The 21,413-nt window shown below is 44.5% G+C and overlaps 1 protein-coding gene across 1 annotated transcript in view; it reads right to left on the minus strand.

The window, feature by feature from the left end:
• Positions 1–20,719, minus strand: part of Slc35b4 (solute carrier family 35 member B4) — a 21,669-nt gene extending 950 nt beyond the window's left edge. Inside the window, exons 1-9 of the mRNA XM_005365802.3 lie at positions 20,445–20,719; positions 13,775–13,888; positions 9,334–9,436; positions 8,160–8,209; positions 5,393–5,474; positions 5,116–5,176; positions 2,847–2,956; positions 1,636–1,711; positions 612–687 (exon numbers count right to left, since the gene is read on the minus strand). Coding sequence (XP_005365859.1) covers positions 612–687; positions 1,636–1,711; positions 2,847–2,956; positions 5,116–5,176; positions 5,393–5,474; positions 8,160–8,209; positions 9,334–9,436; positions 13,775–13,888; positions 20,445–20,521 — 749 coding nt within the window. The 5' untranslated portion in view covers positions 20,522–20,719. The remainder of the gene's footprint in view (positions 1–611; positions 688–1,635; positions 1,712–2,846; positions 2,957–5,115; positions 5,177–5,392; positions 5,475–8,159; positions 8,210–9,333; positions 9,437–13,774; positions 13,889–20,444) is intronic.
• Between the last annotated feature and the right edge of the window lie 694 nt (positions 20,720–21,413).

Genomic DNA, 21,413 nt, shown 5'->3' on the forward strand with positions numbered 1-21,413 from the left:
CTGGTCTACAGAGCTAGTTCCAGGACAGGCTCCAAAACCACAGAGAAACCCTGTCTCGAAAAACCAAAAAAAAAAGAAAAAAAGAAAACCGTCTTGTCCTCGGGCCTCCAATCTCTCCTTCAAAGTGCGGCTCTGTATAGCAAGCCTAGGTGGTGATTTCAGAAGGAGGCAGGCAACCTTAGTTTGTTTCAATATTTTAAAGACATCACAACTTTTAGAACAGTAAGATCCTTCTATTAATATAATTACTTTTAAATGAGTCTTAATTTGAAGTTTGAGTCAGAACTTTGCAGCAACTTATAATAGTCATGAAATAATAAACAGTATCTTAGGACACCAGGAACTTACAGAAATCTCAGCTCATTTCATCTCATGGCATGACCGGCTCTAAACCATCCGTGGAGTCCTGTTTCCTCTGTGGGACCTACCTGAGCTGCATCACTACAGCCTCTTTCCCGTCCACAAAGAAATTTCCAGAGTGGATCTACCCGTCTGCAGCTCACTACAGAAGGCAAGGGAAACCCAAACTCAGGTCCCCTCCATTGTTAAAACGACCATTCCTCTGCAAAAACAACACGGAGACATGAATAAAAGGGCCCGCAAAAGGATACTGAGTCACAACGTTCATGAGGAGGTAGAACCACATGATGGGCATAGCCACACTGATGACTGGAACCTGATAGAGTTCTGCAGAGGTGAAGAGAGGAAACAGTCATGCCAGCTGAACACTTAAACCATTCATCTTTTGAACAAGGCTATCCAGGTAACAACAGCAATAGGAACAGTGGTATTATTTCCCTTTATTCATCTTGATTCATCTTGATTCCCGTCTATGCTAGGTAAGAGTCAGAGCTCTGTGGGACTCCGGGTTCTTCACAACTACGGTGGAAATAACGAGAAATGGCGCTTTCTAAGTCAGGGCCTTGCGGGCTCTTTACATACCACCGACTTTTACACAGTTTTAGGTCAAATGACAGACACAACATTGCATATGCAGAGCAGGCTCAACACAGTACAACGTAATGCACCTACCTCCTGCGGGGTGTGCACCATAAAGTCTTGATTCAAGGAAGGCTTCTCTTAAGTGTTTACCTATCTATGAAACACTCTTAACGATCAGACTGTATACAAGACAGTCTAGCACCCAGTTCCCTAGTAGCCCCTCTAAAAAGCAGCAGCTTACCTTCATACATTCTTTTGTTTAATTTAATTTTGTTTGTAATGAATTTATCTCAATTATATAACCTGTAGCTAGCTAGGAAGCAAGGCCTGTCCTCATTTTGCTCCCTCTTGCTTGGTGCCGAGGCAGCTTAGATCTGCGAGCAGCTCTGCCTTTCACAGCAGAAGAGACACAGAGACAGCCGGCTGCCACCTAACCGGCTCCAGGTCCGGCTGAGGGCTGCTGCTTGTCTGCATTCTCAAGATGAAAGGACCGCCTTATTTTGCAGGGCATAGGAACGAGCCCTCAAGGCCCTTGCTGCTGCAACCACTGACTGACTCAAAGCAGCATGCGGACACCCGGAAGGTGCAAAGGTTCAGATAAACATGAGTGAAAGCTGTACTCGAGCCAAATGCAAAACGGAAGCTTTGCCTCAGAAACTGGCAAGCAACATGGCCACGTGACCCCAGACTTACCAGACTTATTGAACAGAACGACATGATCATAAATATCAGAGGCCAAGAAGATGAAACCAGGAAGTGGAAGGGCATGCTGTGGGAAGAAAGGGATCTCATGAAGGTAAAGATGAAGCTATTCCAGAACAGTTAGGGTAGCTTCACAATGACTCGGAGCCGTCCGACAAGCAAGTTAGCCCCCTAAGGTAGACGTGTCAGGGCCTGTGTGCCCTTGACATCACATGGCGTGACATCTTATGGAGTCTGATGGTCACCAATGAGAAAGTCGAAGAAGTAGGATCCTCCCCTCCACAAGGGAAAGGGGGGCTTCAGCACACAGTCATTTTGCCTGAAAGGACTTGCTCCATACTGGATTTGAAAATTACAAGGGCCACAAAGATTTCAAAAAATTTAGAAACTCATACAAAAAGAGACTGAAGACAATCTGAGGTCAAGGAGAAACAAACAATGAGATGAGACTTAAGAGGAGGAGGACGCGTAAGGAACCCCACGACTACCATCCTCCTCACTACAGCAGCACGTGAGATCGCATCACGTGACCCTTGCTGAGCCGTCACCACGCCTGGCCTTGCTCTCAGTGGCAGATCCGAGCCAAATGAAATGCTTACATTCTAAAACTCCTTAGCCACACACTCTAGCTCCAAGTTAATGTGTCAAACTGCCCGTTCGGATTAACTGCACACAGAGGGACCGGTCTCACCATCTCATCCCTGGCCTTGGGGGACAGCTCTCTGGGCACATTTCAATAGCAATAAAGGAGGGGCGGGCAGAGGAGAGCTACAGGGGAGAGTGTGGGTCACCCCTTAACATGAAGCAGCTCAGGGACAGGCCGTGAACTGAACTCTCATATGAGTAAAACCCCTTGGGGAACTCAGGCCCCCAAGACCCAAGCCCAGAGCCGCCCCACGGATGTCCACACTCCTGACCTCTTGCCTTGGGCTCTCCATACTGATCTTAACAACTTTACCTAGAGGATCTCTGTGGGCCTTGGCTCCTTGACCCTTCAATGTTTTATGTGGTTGATCATGATCATCTCATATGAATAACTCACTCCAAACACACATTATACCCCTGCCTAAAGCACTTCCGTTACTGGTCTAAAGGCTGGCTACTAACAAAACACAATCTGTCAATTACATTAAGATTTCATTCGGCATAACACAGCATAAATCAGAAATTTTCACCTTCGCAGGGTTCAAAAAGTTGCTTACATTATAAAATAATGCCTCCTTGGAGTGTTTCCCAAATTGTTTGTATAGGGTCTCTTGGAATATGCCCATCCTCGCTGACATCAGCAGGGCAAAGGTCAGTGCTCCAATGCCTAAAAAGAACAAAGGTCAGTTACAAGATGCCTTTTGACATATTTTTCTTAAGGAGACAGTATTATTTACAGTTCTGTAACTATCACATAGGATATGTAAATTTTATTTTATTTTTTTAAGTTTTTAATTTATTTATTAAGGATTTCTGCCTCCTCCCCGCCACCGCCTCCCAATTCCCTCCCCCTCTCCCTCCCCCATCAAGTCCCTCTCCCTCATCAGCTTGAAGAGCAATCAGGGTTCCCTGACCTGTGGGAAGTCCAAGGACCACCCACCTCCATCCAGGTCTAGTAAGGTGAGCATCCAAACTGCCTAGGCTCCCCCAAAGCCAGTACGTGCAGTAGGATCAAAAACCCATTGCCATTGTTCTTGAGTTCTCATTAGTCCTCATTGTCTGCTATGTTCAGCAAGTCCGGTTTTATCCCTTGCTTTTTTCAGACCCAGGCCAGCTGGCCTTGGTGAATTCCAGATAAGGATATGTAAATTTTAAAACCACAATGCCACCATGAAACCCTCTCCAGTTTCCCACTTCCACACCCTTATATGTATTTCTGTATACTAAGACAGGGTAAGACTGTCTGTTGTAGAATATTATTTTAAGGTGTATTCCTTTTGTTTATGTTCTGGGACATTTATTTAATGGTGCAAAGACGTGTTTGAGTAAATAAAATTCATCTGTGGCCAGGAGGCCACGTCAGCAACTAGCTGACAGAAGTGGTAGGGAGGGTTTTTAAGATGGAGGTGGGGGCTGAGGAGCAGCATGAGGGCTTCTGGAGAGACGCAAGGAGAGGAGGTGACTGCTTGCTCTTCAGCCTCTCTGAGGAGCAGGCTTCCACCTCAACCTCTGAACCTTGAGTTCTTCAGGGGGACAGAGATTTGATTAAATTCCCTTTAGCTTTGAAAGAGTCTGTGCTTGAGGGAATAATATTCCCTCAGGCTGCAGCTCCTGTGGCAGAGGAGTTGCAATTCCTGACAGGACAGCCATGGATTGAAAGGCAGCAACAATTTAAAAAAGAGGATGATACCTGTCCATATGTCTGTTATACCGTGCTTTCCTCATGAGGTTCTTCCGAACCTTTCCTTTATGCCCTGGATTAAATGTGTTTTCAACGTGTGACCCTATCTTGTGGCTGTACCACACTTAAATGTCTTGCAATGAGAGCAGTTAGATTTCCAGTTATTTCACTGAAATCGATCAACACAAATACCTAAAATGTTAATTATTTCCTTAGGATAAATTTTCATATATGGAGCTGCTGAGTCAAGCATTTAAAAAAAACTTTAAGACCTTTAAAAAAGCTCAATACACAATAATTTTGGAGAAAGGCAATCGATTTCCTCTGCCAACGGCTTTTATGAAAATGGCTGTCACTGTGTCCTCACAGAGTGGCAGCACCAATATGGTGAGTCACAAATGAAAGGCTATTGTGCTTGGTTTTCTTTGACTGCTAGATTACGAGGGTATAGAATTACTGGACATTAATTTTTCCCTATGAGTAGTATGTTCATATCTTGGAGAATTTTCCCATTGGGTAAGTATTTTCCCCATAGTGCAGAGACCTTTTCAGCAAGCTAAAGGGTTAAAGTCCAAAGCCAAGATAAAGGGGCACAAGGTTTCACTGCTACTTTCTTCCACCCAAACAGTGTGAATCTACTCCTGTTACTCCTGCAAGCATTTCCCTCCAAATCCAAGCGAGGACGAGGCTCTGTAGGAGTTGTCTAATTAATTCCACATAGAGATACTGTGTTTTTAAAAATTCTCCCGAGAGTTGACTTGGGAACACTGCCATATGGAGCAGTGAACTTAAGAAGAAAATAATCCCTTGTGTCCCTGGGAAACCCAATCAAGAATTCTAACTCGCCCTTCTCATCAGCAGACTGGCCACGAACAAACAGAAGACTCCACATGGTGCTCCTAAGGAGAACGGCAGACTTTTCTCTGTGCCAGTGACAACCATGGAAACATGGACCCACATACAGCACGGCCCTCTTTTAATTTTTTGAACACTAAGGTTCAGAGACATATTGGTCCCAGGTGTCACTTTCCTCCTTGGCATAATTTGTTTAGTCTCAAGTTCTTGCCAAGAAACATGTCCCACAGGAGAAAACTCAGCAAAGAAAAGTGCAGAGGTAATTAGCTTTTTGTAACTACTGTACTTGCCTAGTAACCACCATGCAAATGCCTGGAATCCATCCTTCTCACTCAAGCTGGACTGGGAAGTCTAGGAAATAAGAACATATACTAGGAACAGGGACCAGAACCACGAACAACATCCGAGATGCGAGGGGCACATTTCTGCTGTCCACTTCTTTCCACTCTCGCAGAGCTGAGTTCCTGTATTACACAAGCACTCGGATCCCTTTCTTTCTTTACAGGTACCTGGTAATGGGGCCCGATGACAGGTAGAGAAAACAAATGATCTGAAGCCGAATCTTACCACCTGCTTTGCAGACATGAACGTGCAAATAAATATCCCTGCAGACACCAGGGCAATGGAGGTGTACTTGAACATACTGTATCTGTAAAACAAGGATAAGAAGGCCTTAGGAGAGGGGCCCACGGAAGGGGACTTACAGTCGGGCTGCATGTGGTTCAAACATAAACCTCTACAGTCTCACTGTACTGTCAACAGTGCCAACCAGTAGGTTGTTACAGAAACTGAAAAAGTAAACCAAACCAGAAGACATACATATACCAGATGTCACATGACACTGAACTCGGCTCTCCAGAAGCCAATGCAGTCTGCCCAATCTTCACTTGCACCTGTGGCTTCTCCAATCCTAGGAGCCCAAAATTATGTCCTAACACGCACACCATTCAAGAGGAACAACAGATTATCAGGTACAAATGACAAGATTTAAAACTTGAGGAATAATGTCCATTCTTCAGGGAAGATATTTCTTTAAAAACAGTCTGAATAACTTAAATGATTTTGTAAAATGTCGGCACAGTGGGATAAAGGGAGGAAAATGCAATTTGTAGAGCCAAGGGCAGCATCATAGTGACATTTCCCATTAACTAAAATGGTATCATTATGATCCCCCTCGGAGCCTTGGTAATCAAGGGAAAGGCCCCAGGAAGGATGAAAAGAAATTAAACGTGCAGAATGAATCATCACTTCCTTTCTACCCAAGGACACTGTATCTTTTGATGACAATACCTCATCAGAGCTGATCTGACTGGCTGAGGCACTGAGAGAGGGGTGCAGGAGAGGCCTACTACAGAGAAGTGGGGTACCAAAGGGAAGGGGGACTAGCTGGGAAGAACAGAGGCTCGGCAGGAGTGGGAGAAGGGCAAGAGGGCTTGGGGATGAGTATAATCAAAATGCATTTGTATGTATGTATGAAATTACCATAATGCATATAGTTAGTAGATGCTAATAAGACCTTGTGTAGCAAAAGTGCAGCAGAAACATCAAGTTGAGTAGTTTAAAAATTAAGCCAAAATAATGGTTAAGAAAAATATAGATGGTCTTTAAATTCTCCAAAGGACTTTGTTCAAAAAATAAGAAGGTAAAATTGAATCAGAGATTAGCAGCAGGACATTTTTCTAGGCCCTCAGTGTGATCATGGACACCATGGAGGGAGGGATAAAGGGAGGAAAGGAGGGAGGTGAAGAATAAATAAATATAGAAAAGTTAGAGAAATTTCTGCTCTATGGATGGTCAAAGGCTCAGACCCAAGGTAACAGATTCAAACAAAACTCTTAAGGAAAACAGGTATTGAGCAGAGCCCCTGACAGTGTGAACCATAATTCATAAATTTAAAGGACAGTTGTCATACCACATACACACACACACACACACACACAAATCAAACCTTAGGAAGAAACCCAGGTCTCTAAGGTGAAGTCTAAGTCTAGCAACCAAGTACAGTCTTCATCTTCAACAAAACATCTGGCCATTTAAAGTCTGCACAAAGGCAGAGAGGGCCGAGGAGAGCTCACAAGGAGTAGCACTGGGCTCCACAGCCTCCAGAGATAAAGGACACACAGGGAGTCTAGCAAGATGGGACAGCTGTCCTTGTTTTGATACAGCCCTTACTGCTTAAAAACTGTAGGCTCTAGCCAAACAGTATGGCACTACAGGCTTTTAATCCAGCACTTGGGAGACAGAGGCTGATGACTCTCTGTGGGTTCAAAGCCAGCCTGGTCTACATATCTAGTTTCAGGCCAGCCAGGGCTATTTAACGAGACTCTGTCTCAAAAAACAATCTCAAAAACAAAACCCCTTTAGGTTCCCTCCCTGAATCGGCAGATTCTTCCCAAGCCAAGGGAGCCCTAATCCTGAGACCAGAAACCGGACAATTGAAAACACAGCATTAATGGCACTATTTTGGTTTTAATAAGGAAGATGACCTTCCCCTGAGAAATCCTGTAGACTCCCTACTGTCTCTCCCTAATGTCCCTTTCCCCTCAGTGGTAAGGGCTGAGACTCAAGCGAGAGGTGGGTACTTTGGAAAAGCATTCCAGGCGGTTCCTGCCATTTCCCACCCCAGTCCTACCACAACCACACCGCTGGCAGCAGTTACAAAGAATAACCCCACGCCGTCTGCTCCTTCTTCATGTCTATCTGGGCCTATACCGGAAACTCTCTTCACAGATAAAATTATTCCCCAGTTCATTACATACATTACACTGATGAGTACCTCATGTGTGCTGAATATGCAGGTTAATAAGAAAGCTCGCAGCATGTATGAGACCCTGGGATCTAGCCCCAGGAATGCCAAGAATAAAAATAAACAACAAAGCACTTTCCAGGACAACCCACAGACCTTCCGTGACCACTCCCTGGAAATGCTCCATAGCCGCATTCTCCAGTAGGGTCGCCACTTGCCACATGTAGCGACTTAGCATTTAAAATGTGCCTAGTAAAAGTGAGAAAATATTTCATCTTATTTCACTTAGAAAATGTAAGTCCACATGTGGCTACTGCACAGTAAATTTCATGTCAACTGCTTTCATAGGTTGGCAAGGCACTGAAGATCCAGTAGTAACAAGAGCTGCCTGGCCACAGGAAAAGCCACTGGCCTGCTCAGCTGCCTTAGGAAAGTCATCATTACCCATGATTCTGAGAGAAAGAACTCAGGGAAAGGCTGAGGGGCTAGAGCAGCCTTTCACTCACTGTGGGAAAAGAAAGGTGCCCAGTCCACAGAGGTGACCTGGAATATCACATCCATATACAAAACACAGAGGTATGCGGTTACCTTTTCTTCAAAATGATAATTCCTAGGATCATGTTGGCAATCAGGGAGCCCTGTAAAAGAAGACGGGGAGACTGTTTCAGTGCACCAGGGAAGAAAACAGAACTCCCGATGGGTAAGAAAACAGACATGGGGAAACACGGGAGGGAGGAAGGATGAACAGTCACTAAGGCAAAGAATAGAGGCCAAAAAAATCTGTCATGAGAAATAAAAAAAAAAATAAATTCAGTGCAAGATACAGCAGGAAAAAAGATCAGTTCTGATTAACTGGTCCTAACAAAAGCATGACTAACAGGGCTAGATGATACTTTAGAGCTGCCTCCATCAATTCTCCACCTATTCCATGTAATAATAGATTACAATGTATGTATAGAACTTCTACTGAGTTTTTCCCACCTCCATAATGAAAGAAGTCATGCAGGGATCTCCCTCTTCCCTAGAAAGGTGTCAATCAACAAGAGTTTATGGAAGGGCTACGTGCTGGTGCTTTGTAGGTCACTCCAATAGTTAGGGTTATCTCATGCAAGCCCTATAGGCATAGGACACTTAATCTCACAAAAATCTCAGGCAACAAGATAATGTCATTTTCCACCACCACCCATTTTTGCAGTCTGCTGCAACTCCGCCTACGTACTCCTTGATGGCACGCCCGCTCTGGGAACACTCTGCTCTTATTTATACACCAGCTAAGAGAGAGCTTATTACACAGAAGTAAAGAAGATGGGTTATCAATTTGAGAGAAATCCCCTTTGTCAATATTGTCCTGCCACGTGTGATGGGACAAGCCCATAAACCCAGCACTCAGGAGGCTGAGGCTGAGGACGCAGAGTTCCAAGCCAGCCTGAACTAAAAAGCAAAAAGCTGCAAGGCAGGGGTGAGGGTAAAGAAAAGCTTCAGTAGTAAGTATGAGCTCAAAATAAGCCAGATGAGGGAAATAGGAAGTAAATCTATTTCCCAGAGAAATCGTAATTTTACTTTTATTAGTCATATATTAGACCTCAGATAAATAATAGTAAGCCATTCACTTACCACTTTCCCATCCTGTTCAAAGTCTCAAAGCAAGCCTATCATTATGCCCTAGACTTGACTTCCTATAAGACTGGCTATTTCTGTTCCATGCTCTGTCTGCCCACCTCACCATGCTCTTCAGAGGACACACATGCGAGCTGGCACTTACTGATCTGAATATCATATGCAGGGGCATGGCGATGTTCAGATTCAGGGCATAGTTGTTCATCACGCTGACAGTGAAGAACATGGTTACCATGATGGCATAGTACCTGCAACGAGAGAGAACACAAGACACTTTTCAAGAAATACATATATCTGGTTAAAAAGTCACCTGGCTTCCTTCCTCTCCATTAAGAGAGTATAGAGAACCATTATCACATAAAGTCAAATAATAAGGACATTTATGCATACTTCACCGAGTCAGACTAGCAAGGGGAAAATTCAAATTTCTGAATGTGTATAAACAAACGTTTGAATGTTTTTCAAGGGAATTATAACTAGGATTTACAAACTTAATCCATAGTAAGACATTTTAAGTGGACAGATAATCCTTTTACTGTACTAGTTCTTTGTAGATACTTTCAACAGGTCTCTGGAGAATCTGAAAATGGTTAATTTCCTTAATGCATTCTGTGTATATTTATACAGTATTATTTTTCTTAATTTTGAAAAAAAAAACAGATTTCAAAGATTTGTCATGTTTAACCTAGCCACTGTGAAAATTATTTCATACGCTGAACCAGTAGGCTCTAAAATCAAGGATAGCCCTTGATTTGTAGGGACTTATACTTAAAATCAGAGTCTTGTTTCCTTTTTCTCTTTCTTTTCCTTTCTTTTCTTTTCTTTTCTTTTCTTTTCTTTTCTTTTCTTTTCTTTTCTTTTCTTTTTCTAAGACAAGGTCTTTCTCTGTGGCCCTGAATGGCCTGGAACTGACTATATAGACCAGGGTGTACTGCCTCTGCCTTCTGAGTGCTGGGATTAAAGACATGTGCCACCAAGACCAGCCAGAGACTTTGTCACTTGAGAATTCATAAGTCTTAAAATTATAATAAAAATTGAAATAAAAGAAACCCTAGGGGCTAAGGATGTATGTAGTTCAACTGGCAAGAATAACTTGACTAGCATGGATGAGGCCCTGGGTTTGATCCCCCAGTGACACATAAAGTGGGCATCTTGGCAGACACCAATAATCCTGGCACTTAGAGACAGAAGAATCAGGAATTCAAGGTCATCCTCAGTTCCACATCCAGCAAAATGAGATTGTCTTTAAAAAAAAAAAATCCTATAATCATGACTTAGAAAAGACACATATAAATGAGTAAATAAATGAATACTATGAATAAGTAAATGGATTAAAATTTTTGTATTTGTATGTTTTCATCTTGATCTAGAAAATATTCAAGATGTCTTTTGTAAACATTAAGCTAAACCATATTCATGTTTTTGCAAATCAAAAAGGATTAGATAACAGCAATTTCATGATTCACTCAAAAATATTTTTAAAAAATTTTTAAATAAATGCCTAGACAATCTAGAGCAAATGTAAACAATGGTTTTGTATTGTTCATAAAATATTTGACATTGGGCACAGATTTCTAAACAGTTTTGTGTCTAAGAAGAATAAAACAACAGTGACCCCCACATCATCTCTATTGTTTCTGGTTAGATAGAGAGCCGGACAGACAAAGCCAAGGCTGCATTAAGAGTCTAAGCAACTTGACAACTAACATAGAAAACAGTGCTACAGGCCTGAAGACCACTAGTGACGGCTTCCTCACAACTTGTTTCTAGTTCTTCAAGGTTGTTGTACTCACACCTCAAACAAAGGCCCCACCTGGTTGTAAATCCTAGAGATCTGCTCTCTCAAGGCTATTGTCAATAGGTGTGGCTAATTGCCAGACCTCTTGCTCCTGAAACGGGGAAGTAGTTGGTTCCTACCTAAAAAAAAGTCTAAGGATCCAACTAAGTTCCAGTTCCCTTTATGGAAATAACTTGGGATCCCACCCAGGGAATGGTTTGTCTACAGAGTGTTTGGTCTAGGGCGTGAGTCTAGGGCTCTAAGGCGTGAGCGGAGAATGTAGCCTTGACTTTCAATTTGTCTGTTAACGCAATCTTTTGTTTTACCCCTACCTTTTGGGGTCAGAGGTACGATAACCAGTTGGAAATTAAACACGGGCAAATTATCAGTACTCACTGAAAAATTCCCTCCCAATAGTATCCTATATGTTTCTGTGTTTTATTATTTTCGTTCACATCGTTGTATTCTTTACTATTTATAAATCCCCACGCCTCCACTCTGGAGAATGGTATTTTTGTTGAGGCTAGTCCCTGACAGATGCCATTGGAAAAAAGAGTTTGTCAATGTCTTCCAGGTTAATTAATTCCTCCATGTAGCTACTAAGACAGATAGCATGTACTACAATTGTTTGTGGGGGATAAAGGGCCTGAGCAAAACTTGCAGAAAATAAAATAGTCACTGTAAGGGAACATGATAGGGATATGACAATTAGGAAAAATCATGAGGGACAACATGAGGGACAGGGTGCAATAATAAGGTGGCAGAGGTAGGCCAGGCATGTTGGTACACACCTTTAATTCCAGTACTTGGGAGGCAGGGGTAGGTGAGCTCTGAGTTTGAGGCTAGCATGGTCTACAAAGTAAGTTTCAGCTTAGCCAGGGTTACATAGTGAGAAGACCCTGTCTAAAAAAGAAAAAAAAATAGTCTGAAATGGAAGCTCGGGTAGGAGGTGTTGTGCTTTCCTGTCGCTTTAAGGGACAAGCCACGCCCACTCCCATTACCTCTGACCTGCCGGCAGCCATCTTGGGCCCTTTCTTTTCTGCTTCCTTGAGGTGCGTGATTTTTATTATAAGGAAGACCTGGGAATGTTATGGTTTTGGTCCCTTTAAGAGACAAGCCACGTCCACTCCCTCCCCCATCCGCTGAGGCAGGCTGATCTTCAGCTTCCCGCCTGAGCTCTCTCTCTTTTCCATCTTCCTCTCGGAGAGGCCTCTTCGCTTCTGCCTCTCTCCCCACTTCTCTGCTTCCCCCCTTCTCTGTCTCTTTCTCCTCTTCTCTGTCTCTCTCTCTCTCCCCCCCCTCCGTCCCCCCTTCACCCTTCCTCCTCCATAACCCCCTGAATAAACATTCAACCTCACCCTGCGTGTTGTGCCTATCCATGTTTCTGTCTTCTGCCCGCCCACCATGTGTCTCCCTGCCTGGAACCAGCCATTGCTTGGGGACCAGCAGCCGTCTCTGCCTGGGGCCCACTGCCTGCTGCCACATGGCCCGCCACCACTGCTCTGAGACCAGCAGCCATCTCTGCCTGGGGCCCACTGCCTGCTGCCACATGGCCCGCCACCACTGCTCTGGGACCAGTAGCTGTCTCTGCCTGGGACGGGCTGCTCCCAGGGCCCGACACCACCATTTGGGACCTACAGCATTTCTGCTGCCTACTGACGTGGGGATCCTGCAGCATTTTTTAAAAAAGAATAACAGGAGGAGACAGAGGTTAGCTAGCAAGGGTGCTCTGTGTGTATGTGTGTGTGTGTGTGTTTATACATTATGTTTTCACCCTGATCCATAAAAGCAAATAAGGAAAGGGAGGGTTTTATTTGTGTGTGTGTGGGGGGGGCGTTGAGACAGGGTTTCTCTGTAGCTTTGGCTCCTGTCCTGGAACTAGCTCTGTAGACCAGGCTGTCCTCGAACTCACAGAGATCTGCCTGCCTCTGCCTCCCGAGTGCTGGGATTAAAGGTGTGCACCACCACCGCCGCCCGGCTTGAGTTTTTTTTTTTTAAATGGTGGGATTACTGCCATGATGCACATGCTGGCTTGCAGGAACAGAAAAGTTTATGGGAATACTAAACCCAATAGTAGGAAATTAAAATATTTAGTATTACATTAACAAAAAAACTAAGGTACAATATTAATAACCTCAGCAAGCTACCTTGGAAGGCAGTGGAGGAACACGGACAAGGATGAGCTTGAGCACTTGGGGACGTTTACTTGGGAAGTCACTCCCAAAGAAACTAAGTGACACCACTTAAACCGTTGCCATGGGGAGGACACCTCTAGCTCCAGCCTCTCCAACATAAAATCGTCATATTTGGCCCTGTATGAAGATACTTAGGGCAAACCCAGACTGATGAACAGAAGTCTGGCATTAACAATTTTTTCTTAGCTTGTCAATCATTTTCCTTTTATTGAAGCAAAATTCACACAACATAAAATTACCCATTTGTGAGCAACAATTCGGTGACATTCAGGAATTTGCCGGGCTGCATACTCACCGCTTCTTCATTTCCAAAAGTCAGTTGTTTTCACAGTGTTTAACGATACCACTCTTAGCATAATCAATAACTCTAAACACAGAGGATGAATACTGACTGTGAGAACGTGGTCACCCGCGTCCTTCTGACCCTACCAGGCACACACGCACTTATTGCCATCACAGCTATTTACGGCAGGGATTTTATTCTAAAAATAGGTTTCTAGAGCATAACAATGCAATCCATAAAACTAATGGCGCCACTGTCGCCCATAACCTAAACTTGAGGAACATGTACTTTCTGTCCAGGCTCCACCTTCGAGGTCTTCAATGTGCCATACCTTAATGGGATAGCTGGTGGCTTCCTTCCCAAGTCAGCTTCAAAAACGAAGCCTTCCACCGCAATAAATAAGAACTGTGCAAATGTCACGATGTTCCCACATCCTGGGTGCTTCCTGGATAGTGAAGAGCAGAAATGAAAAACACAAGGCACAAACTCAGATAAATGCACCACAGCCTGTTATATTTATGGCACCAAAATAGCAGGGTAGATTCTGCAGCCTTGGTCCTTCCTCATACTGGCTCTCACATGCCGTGGGTCACAGGGAATGCCCAACTCTACTGTCTGGGTTTCCTGGAGTAGCAGGCCCTGCGTGAGAATTTCTCTCACTGACAGAAACATGAGATGGCTTTCCTAGTTAGCTGCAGGAAATCTCCTAGTAAACTCTTACACACACACACACCCCACACACTCAAAAGGTCTTTAGTCAAGGACAAAATCATGCTGGAATTCTCCTGGAATGTTCACCTATTTCTAATGGTCACTTGATGGTAGGGAAATGACTTTAGACAGTGTCCCCAGAAAGCAATAAATAGTTCTGGGGATGGGAAGGAGGCTTGCTATTTTAATAGGGTAGAGATACATATCGGCACACAAATCAACATAATTGTGTATCTATGGAAGTATGATTAAGGGAAACTGTCGAAAATGGGTTCTGGGGAGGGGATAGTAAACTAAAAATGACTGAGAAATACTATGTAGCACACGGCGGTTCTCCACAACCCTTATGTGGCTCTTTAAGACATTAGCTAGTCAAGAGCTATTCCTGGAACTCAACAGGTGCTCTTCAGCACTCTATGGAAGAGCCAGGAGTCTTCCAGAGTGACTATTAGGAAGGCACGCCATAGTATGAAAGTTATTTCTGACATCCCTCCTGAGGCATTCTGAAAATTAGTCTTGTGAAACTAGAAACAGTTTTCTTGAACCACTCCCCAGCTCTGTTCTATCATTGAAGACATCACAAGTATGCATCAAAACTGCCCCTAAGACTAGTTAGCTGGCTTCAAAGTCTATCTTTTCATCGTATCCACCCACCTGACCCCACTGAACAAGCTTTTAAAAGCAGCTTTATATTAATACTATTAATGCAGGGCTATTTATTAAAGCCAACTCCATTCCCTACTGGTGCTGTGAATACTAAACACTAATGGCAAGATACACAGTTAGGCTCTGGGGTGTTGACCATGCTAGTGTCTTAGTTAGGGTTACTGTTGCCGCGATGAAACACCATGACCAAAGCAGCTCGGGAGGAAAGGATCTGTCTATTGGGCTTACGTTTCCACATCACTGCTTGTCACTGAAGGAAGTCGGGGCAGGAACTCAGACAGGGCAGGAACCTGGAAGCAGGAGCTGATGCAGAGGCCATAGAGGAGTACTGCTTACGCCTTGCTCCCCATGGCCTACTTTCTTTTTTTTTCTTTTTTTTTTAATTTTAAATTTATTTATTTATTAAGGATTTCTGCCTCCTCCCCGCCACCGCCTCCCATTTCCCTCCCCCGATCAAGTCCCTCTCCCTCATCAGCTTGAAGAGCAATCAGGGTTCCCTGACATGTGAGAAGTCGAAGGACCGCCCACCTCCATCCAGGTTTAGTAAGTTGAGCATCCAAACTGCCTAGGCTCCCCCATGGCCTACTTTCTTAAAAAGCCCGGGACCACCAGGCCAGGAGAAGCTCCACCCAATGGGCTGGGCCCTCCCCCCTCAATCATTAATTAAGAAAATGCCGTACAGAGGCTGCCTACAGCTCAATCTTAGGGAGGCATTTCTCAATTGAGGCTCCCTCCACTCTGATGACTCTAGTTTATGTCAAGTTGACACATATAACTAGGCAAGCACTCTACCACTGAGCTATATCCCCAGTGCAAATCCGTAAATACACCCCACATGCATGAAATGGCCAAGGAACACAGCGCTCCCACAGAGCAAGGCTCACCAGCTCAAAGCAACACAGGGCTGTACTTAAGCCTGTGAAGGTTTCTTGAAACCTATGACTCTAGATGCAGTTCAATTTGTCTTTCTTGGGTTCAAGAGAAAAGGCTAAACTTTGTAGGAATCCATAAACAATCGTGTAAGACATTCATCTCATTCAAGAATCTAATTCAAACCATTAGTCATACAAGAGAGCAGAACTTTAACTCTGGATCTTCCTAGCAGTGCTGGCCCCCTCTGTCCTGGCTGGTCTTCAGAAACCCATGGATCAGGCTGAGCATGGCAGTGCATGCATGGAAGCCTAGCAGTGTGGGTGGGCGAGCAATATTCAGGGAGACTTTGGCTAAAAATTAAAAGGGAAAAAAAAGTAGAGGGGCTAGGGACATAGCTTAGTGACATTACAGAATACTTGCCTACATGCAGGAGGCGCTGAGTTCAATCTCCAGGACTGTGAATGAATGAACAATGAGGAAGAGAGGTTCACCCTTCTCCTAGTACTGATCTCACTGTCTTGGGCTGAGGCCCTGGGAATCTATGCTCTTAAAGGTCCCCTATTCCATCCCTATGGGAAAAGGCGTGCCTGTGCAAGAGTGTGTGTATTCCATGTTCGTTGCGGCACAGCTCTGAGAACGACGGTGCCCCTACACTGTTTCCTACTGACATGCAAGAGCACCTCTGCCACTCACTGTGTGATGTGGCAGCTAATCAACTCCTAAATCCAATTTCCTTTAAAATGGGAACAGCGAGTGCTTGTCTCACTGGTTTATTGCTGTGTGAACGAAGAGCGTCCAGAAAAGCACCTAACAGTGGCCGCCACATAACTTAACCAGGATGAAGACAAGCCTACACACTGAGAGTCATCAGTCCAATGCAGCTGCCCTTCCCCTGCGCCCCTGTGTGTGTGTGTGCATGTGGGTGTGCACTGTGGGGGTGTGCTTGTGTACATGCACATGTGGAAGCCTGAGGTGCCAAGGCTGATGTCCAGAATCACCCTTAATGGCTCTTTCGATCAAGGCCAGAGCTCACAGAGATAGCCAGCTTGCTCTGGGGTTCACCTGTCACTGCCTTTCCGGGCTGGAATTACAGGCTGGAATTTTATGTGATCTGGGGATCTGAACTCCGGCCTTCACTCTTGCGCAACAAGCACTTAAGCCAGTGAGGGAGCTCCTCGGCCCAGCAGTTATCCTTCTGAACAATCACATCAGACACCCTTTCCCTTTCCCGTATAAGATGGAAACTATATATTGCTGCCACGAGAATTCAGTGGGAAGGCATGTGTCAAGTGGCAGGCTCCATGCTGAAGGACCAACACTTCTCTAGCCTTCCCTGCCATTTTCTAATAAAGGCCTAGGCCAAAGCTTACAGGGTCCTTACTGAGAAGCCACTCTGCAGAGAATCAGGAAGAGTTCCCAGTGGGAATGACCTGGATTTCCGTCCTCAAGCGAAGGGGAAAAAAAGCACACGGGAGCCAAGCGTGAACCATGGGCAGCAAGAACACAGTCCAGGTGAAATGTTCAGAAGGTGGACCGTGTCCCTTTCACCAGTGCACTCACGCTCTTGGGACGCAGAGTCTGGCCTTCCCTCAAGCAAGTCAGCGAGGGTGGGGAGGCCTCACGTCAAGCAAATGTGCCCTAGGATATCAATATTCGTGTAAAGGTTTTAAAAATTTAAAAATTTACAATTGTATCCTTCAGATGATCTTTGCTGTTTTCCCTTTATCCATATTTTATCACTAAAGACATGAAGGTCACATGGTACTCCATGAAGAAGGACTTCAGGGCAAATGAACAAGGTTGATATATTATCAAAAAGAAATCCTCCCCCCCCCCACCCCCAGGAATCACGGAATCCCTTTCCTGTTCTCCCTCCCATCAGGTCCTTTGATAATTCTGTTCTACTTTTTCTCTTTCCATGGGATGCCTAAGCCTCCCTATGTACTCCCATGATCCCATGACCAATGCTTCTTTAAGCTCATGCAGGGAGCATTTTAGGGACACGCTGCTGGCGCAGCTGGGGCAGGGGGTGTTCTGTGAACTGGAATAATTCACTTTAAAGCTTCCAAAGAAAAACCTGAAACGTTTTCCCTGGGTCTTTTCCTTCTCTTTATTTTTTAAGACTCATAACCAGCAACTGAAGACAGCTTCTCTTACTTGGGATTTTCTTTGGCAAAAACCCAAATTTCAATCTAAAAAAAAAAAAAAAAAAGCAACTTTGAAGAGAATGAAATAGGCAGATGGTTCACACCTCGTTTCTTTCTTTCCTGGGCATAAAACTTCCTTATTTAGTTCAAAGTCATGTTCTTGATGGAAAAATTAAAGGAGAAAAATAAAATCTTTCCGATTGTTATCCTGATGTTAAGACACACAGTATCTTGCCTGCTTCATTCGTTCTGTCTGTATATATAGAGAGCACATATATAAAACATACATGTGTGTCATTTTGAAGGTTTATACAGCACAAATATAGAACATATATGTGTGTTATGTTTTGAAGGTTGACCAGTAGCACCTTAAGAGGGGAGCCAAGATCTCACTTACTACTGTGAAACTGTCAATGCACAGGGTTTCTGAATTATCACTCGTCCCAATTAGAGGTCTACGAAAGTCGGCAAGAAGAACTTGAATTTGTTTTCCAATTGGGGGAAAACGGTTCAACAATCCCTTCTCTCAACAAGTCATTTTAGCCTTTGATTTAGGGTGACACGTAAGGGCTCCAAGGACCCATTTTAAAAGCCCAGCTTCTGTTCTCTAATGAGCTTCCTATGGTAATTCCTCAAGATTAAAGTCACAGATTTCAAGATCCTATCTAGAAGGAACTTTGAATACCCTCTGGTCTAATCAGGTCCAATCTTCCTGCTCTACAATGGGAAGTTATCCCGTGCTATCCGGTCTAATGTACTATGCATTGCGTTGAAGAGCCCACTTCTTTACCAATGCAGGAAAACCCACAATTGCACACCAAAAACGCAGATTTACAAGGGGAAAAAGAGGTTAAATAAGGAATCGGATTCATTTACAAATTAATCCTAATAAAATTCCAAATAAATTTTCCTATAAGGAGTGAAAAGACTTTATAAAGGTAAATTTATTCATAACTTTCCTGGATCATCCCAAAAAGACAAGGTGTGTCTGTCCTGAAACAAAATTGTAAGGGAGACAGGGGAAGTCAGCATCATTGTGCAACAGGCTGTCCACAAGTATCTCACTCCACTCCCCAGAACCCATGGGGATGACGGGCTCTCACACCTTTGAGGGGTGAAATCACATACTTTAGCCGAGAGCTCACAAGCTAGTGTGCACAGTCTCCACTTAATTTAATGCCATATTCAATGCAATTATCTGACTTTGTTTCTATAGCTGGCCTGAATATACCACCTTTTTATTTAAAACTATATTAATATATATCAAATTCCAAAGTCTCCTTCCCTTGAAGTGTATCAGGCTTACAGCTGGAAACTTTCCCTTTCATTTCCATATTCCGTACCACTCCCAAGGCAAACAATTGATCTTCATCAACACTCTGCATAGCAAAATGGCGAGCTGGCTAACAGCAATGACTAACCCACACAGAGTTGACCTGAAGTAAACCGCTTGCTTCAAAAGGTCATAAGCCAACAGTATCAGATAAAACACACTTCTACCAGACATCTTATTATAGACCACTCAGATTAAAGAATGAAGGGGAACTGGGAAATGTGTTGGGCTAGGAGCTTAGTTAGACAAATGTCTTGAGGCCATTTCTTGCTCTGCCGCTTACAAGCAGGGAAAAGGCCACCCAACTTTGCAGAAACATTGTTTCACTCTCAGTCAAACAATGTAACCCTAGAACACAGGGCTGTTCTGAGAGTCAATGGACCCAGAATGTGTAGTTAGTTATTACCGTACTGAGGTCTTAGTGAACTGCCTGTAAACGGTGTCCCAGAGAAGTTAAGGAACTGGAAAAGTCTGTATTGCCAGAGGGTAATGGAGCCAAACCTGAAATTACTAACTTGAGCTATTCAGTCCTAAGCGTTTTCCACTCCACCTCCTGTCTCTTCTCTAACTTCTGCCCACTGAACTTTGCACACTATTACCCAACATTATTTGTAAGACACTAACACAAAGCCAAGCCTGTTCCCTTTGGGAAAGTGCCGTGGTCATTCTCCAGCTAACTTCAACGTGAACGCTTCTCAATTAAAGCCTGAAATAAGCTAAATGCTCAGGGACCATGATGACAGCCCAGTAGTTATCTGCTCCACATTACTCGCATGTGAGTTTGGGTAAAGTCCTCACAATCATCTCTACGACCAATGAAAGCAAATCCTTTGCAGGACATGTCGGCACACACAAACGAAACTTTCTTTGGAACGTGTACAAAACTGGACTGCTTTGCATGTGAGAAGGCTTAGCTCCGGACACGCACGTGTCATTCACTAACTGGACGGAGAAAAGTGCTAGGAGTTGGATGAGTAATAGGGAGAGGGTGGCTTAGCGGAAGAACTGGCTTTTCCACTAGCTCCTTAAGACCTTGGATCAGTCAAGTGAAAAAAGTCTCCAAGCATCAAATTCCCAAAGTGTGGCATCGAGGTGACGACAGCAGCATCCTGGGTGTCCCTGTCACTTAGATGCTTAGGGATGGAGCAGTATCCAGGGCTGCAGAGTAGCGGGCAGCGCGGGTACCCAGTGCAGAGGAGTGGGGAGGTGGACGGGGTGAGCAACCCAGATCATCCCCGGGAGCCCGGGCGCGGCCCGCGAGGGTCACTCACCGGGCCAGCAGCTCTAGGAAGATCACATTACTGCAGCAGCCTGCGAACACCAGGCCCACCGCGAAGGCCGGGCGCATGGCCGGTGGGGGGCACAGGGTGCGAGCGCGCAGAGCGCCCTTCTAGATCGCTACCCTAGTAAGTCCTCACTGAACATCACCACCGCCCGCTGTTCGTTGCCCGAGGGCCGTCTCGGTCCACTCTTCTTCCGCGGCTGCCACCAACGCGGCCAGCCCAAGAGCTGTAGTTCTCAGTCATCCCCGGTCCCATTCATCTGAGGGGGCGTCCAAGGGCTGGCCAGACTACATGTCCCAGCATACCGCGCGCCTTTGCGGCAGGCGTGGAAAAAAAACCGGCAAGTTTTCCCCAAGACTCGCGTGATCGAATGCTGCGCGGCCTTCTGGGAAATGAAGTTCCGTGTTTATTACCAGACCAGTTGACCGGGGATCTGGAATTACAGACCTGCAACTACTCATTGGAGTGTTCTAGCACCTGAAACAACGCTTCTGAAACTAAGAGAATGCAGAAATTTCTCTAAACAGATTTCTTGGAAAACAGTGAAGTCAAAAGTTTTAAGGTTGAGCCTTGGATTGAACAGGCTGTTTAGGGCATCAGCTCAGAGCCCCACGCTCACCATAGGGAAAGATAGGCCTGTCTTACTAGTTGTTATAGAAAAGACTAACACTGTAAATCGATTGCTTTCTGGTACGGTTTTTGTGGAGACACCGAACACATACTGGCTTGTGTTGACAGTTTGCCAGCTAAACGAGTTCATTAAATATTTAACTGATAAAATGCACACTTTTCACCTTAGTTCTTGCTTCTGTTCTCCCTTTGAAGGCAGATGTTTCACAACTTGAGAATCTATTGGCATTACGGGGGTGGGGGGTGATTATTGGAAAAGCAGACTTCAGGACCATACACAAGAACCATGATTTAGAAAGTCTGAAGCCGTTCCCAGTAAGCAGCTCT

Source organism: Microtus ochrogaster, unplaced genomic scaffold (assembly GCF_000317375.1).
Source record: "Microtus ochrogaster isolate Prairie Vole_2 unplaced genomic scaffold, MicOch1.0 UNK4, whole genome shotgun sequence".
Taxonomy (NCBI): Eukaryota; Metazoa; Chordata; class Mammalia; order Rodentia; family Cricetidae; genus Microtus; species Microtus ochrogaster.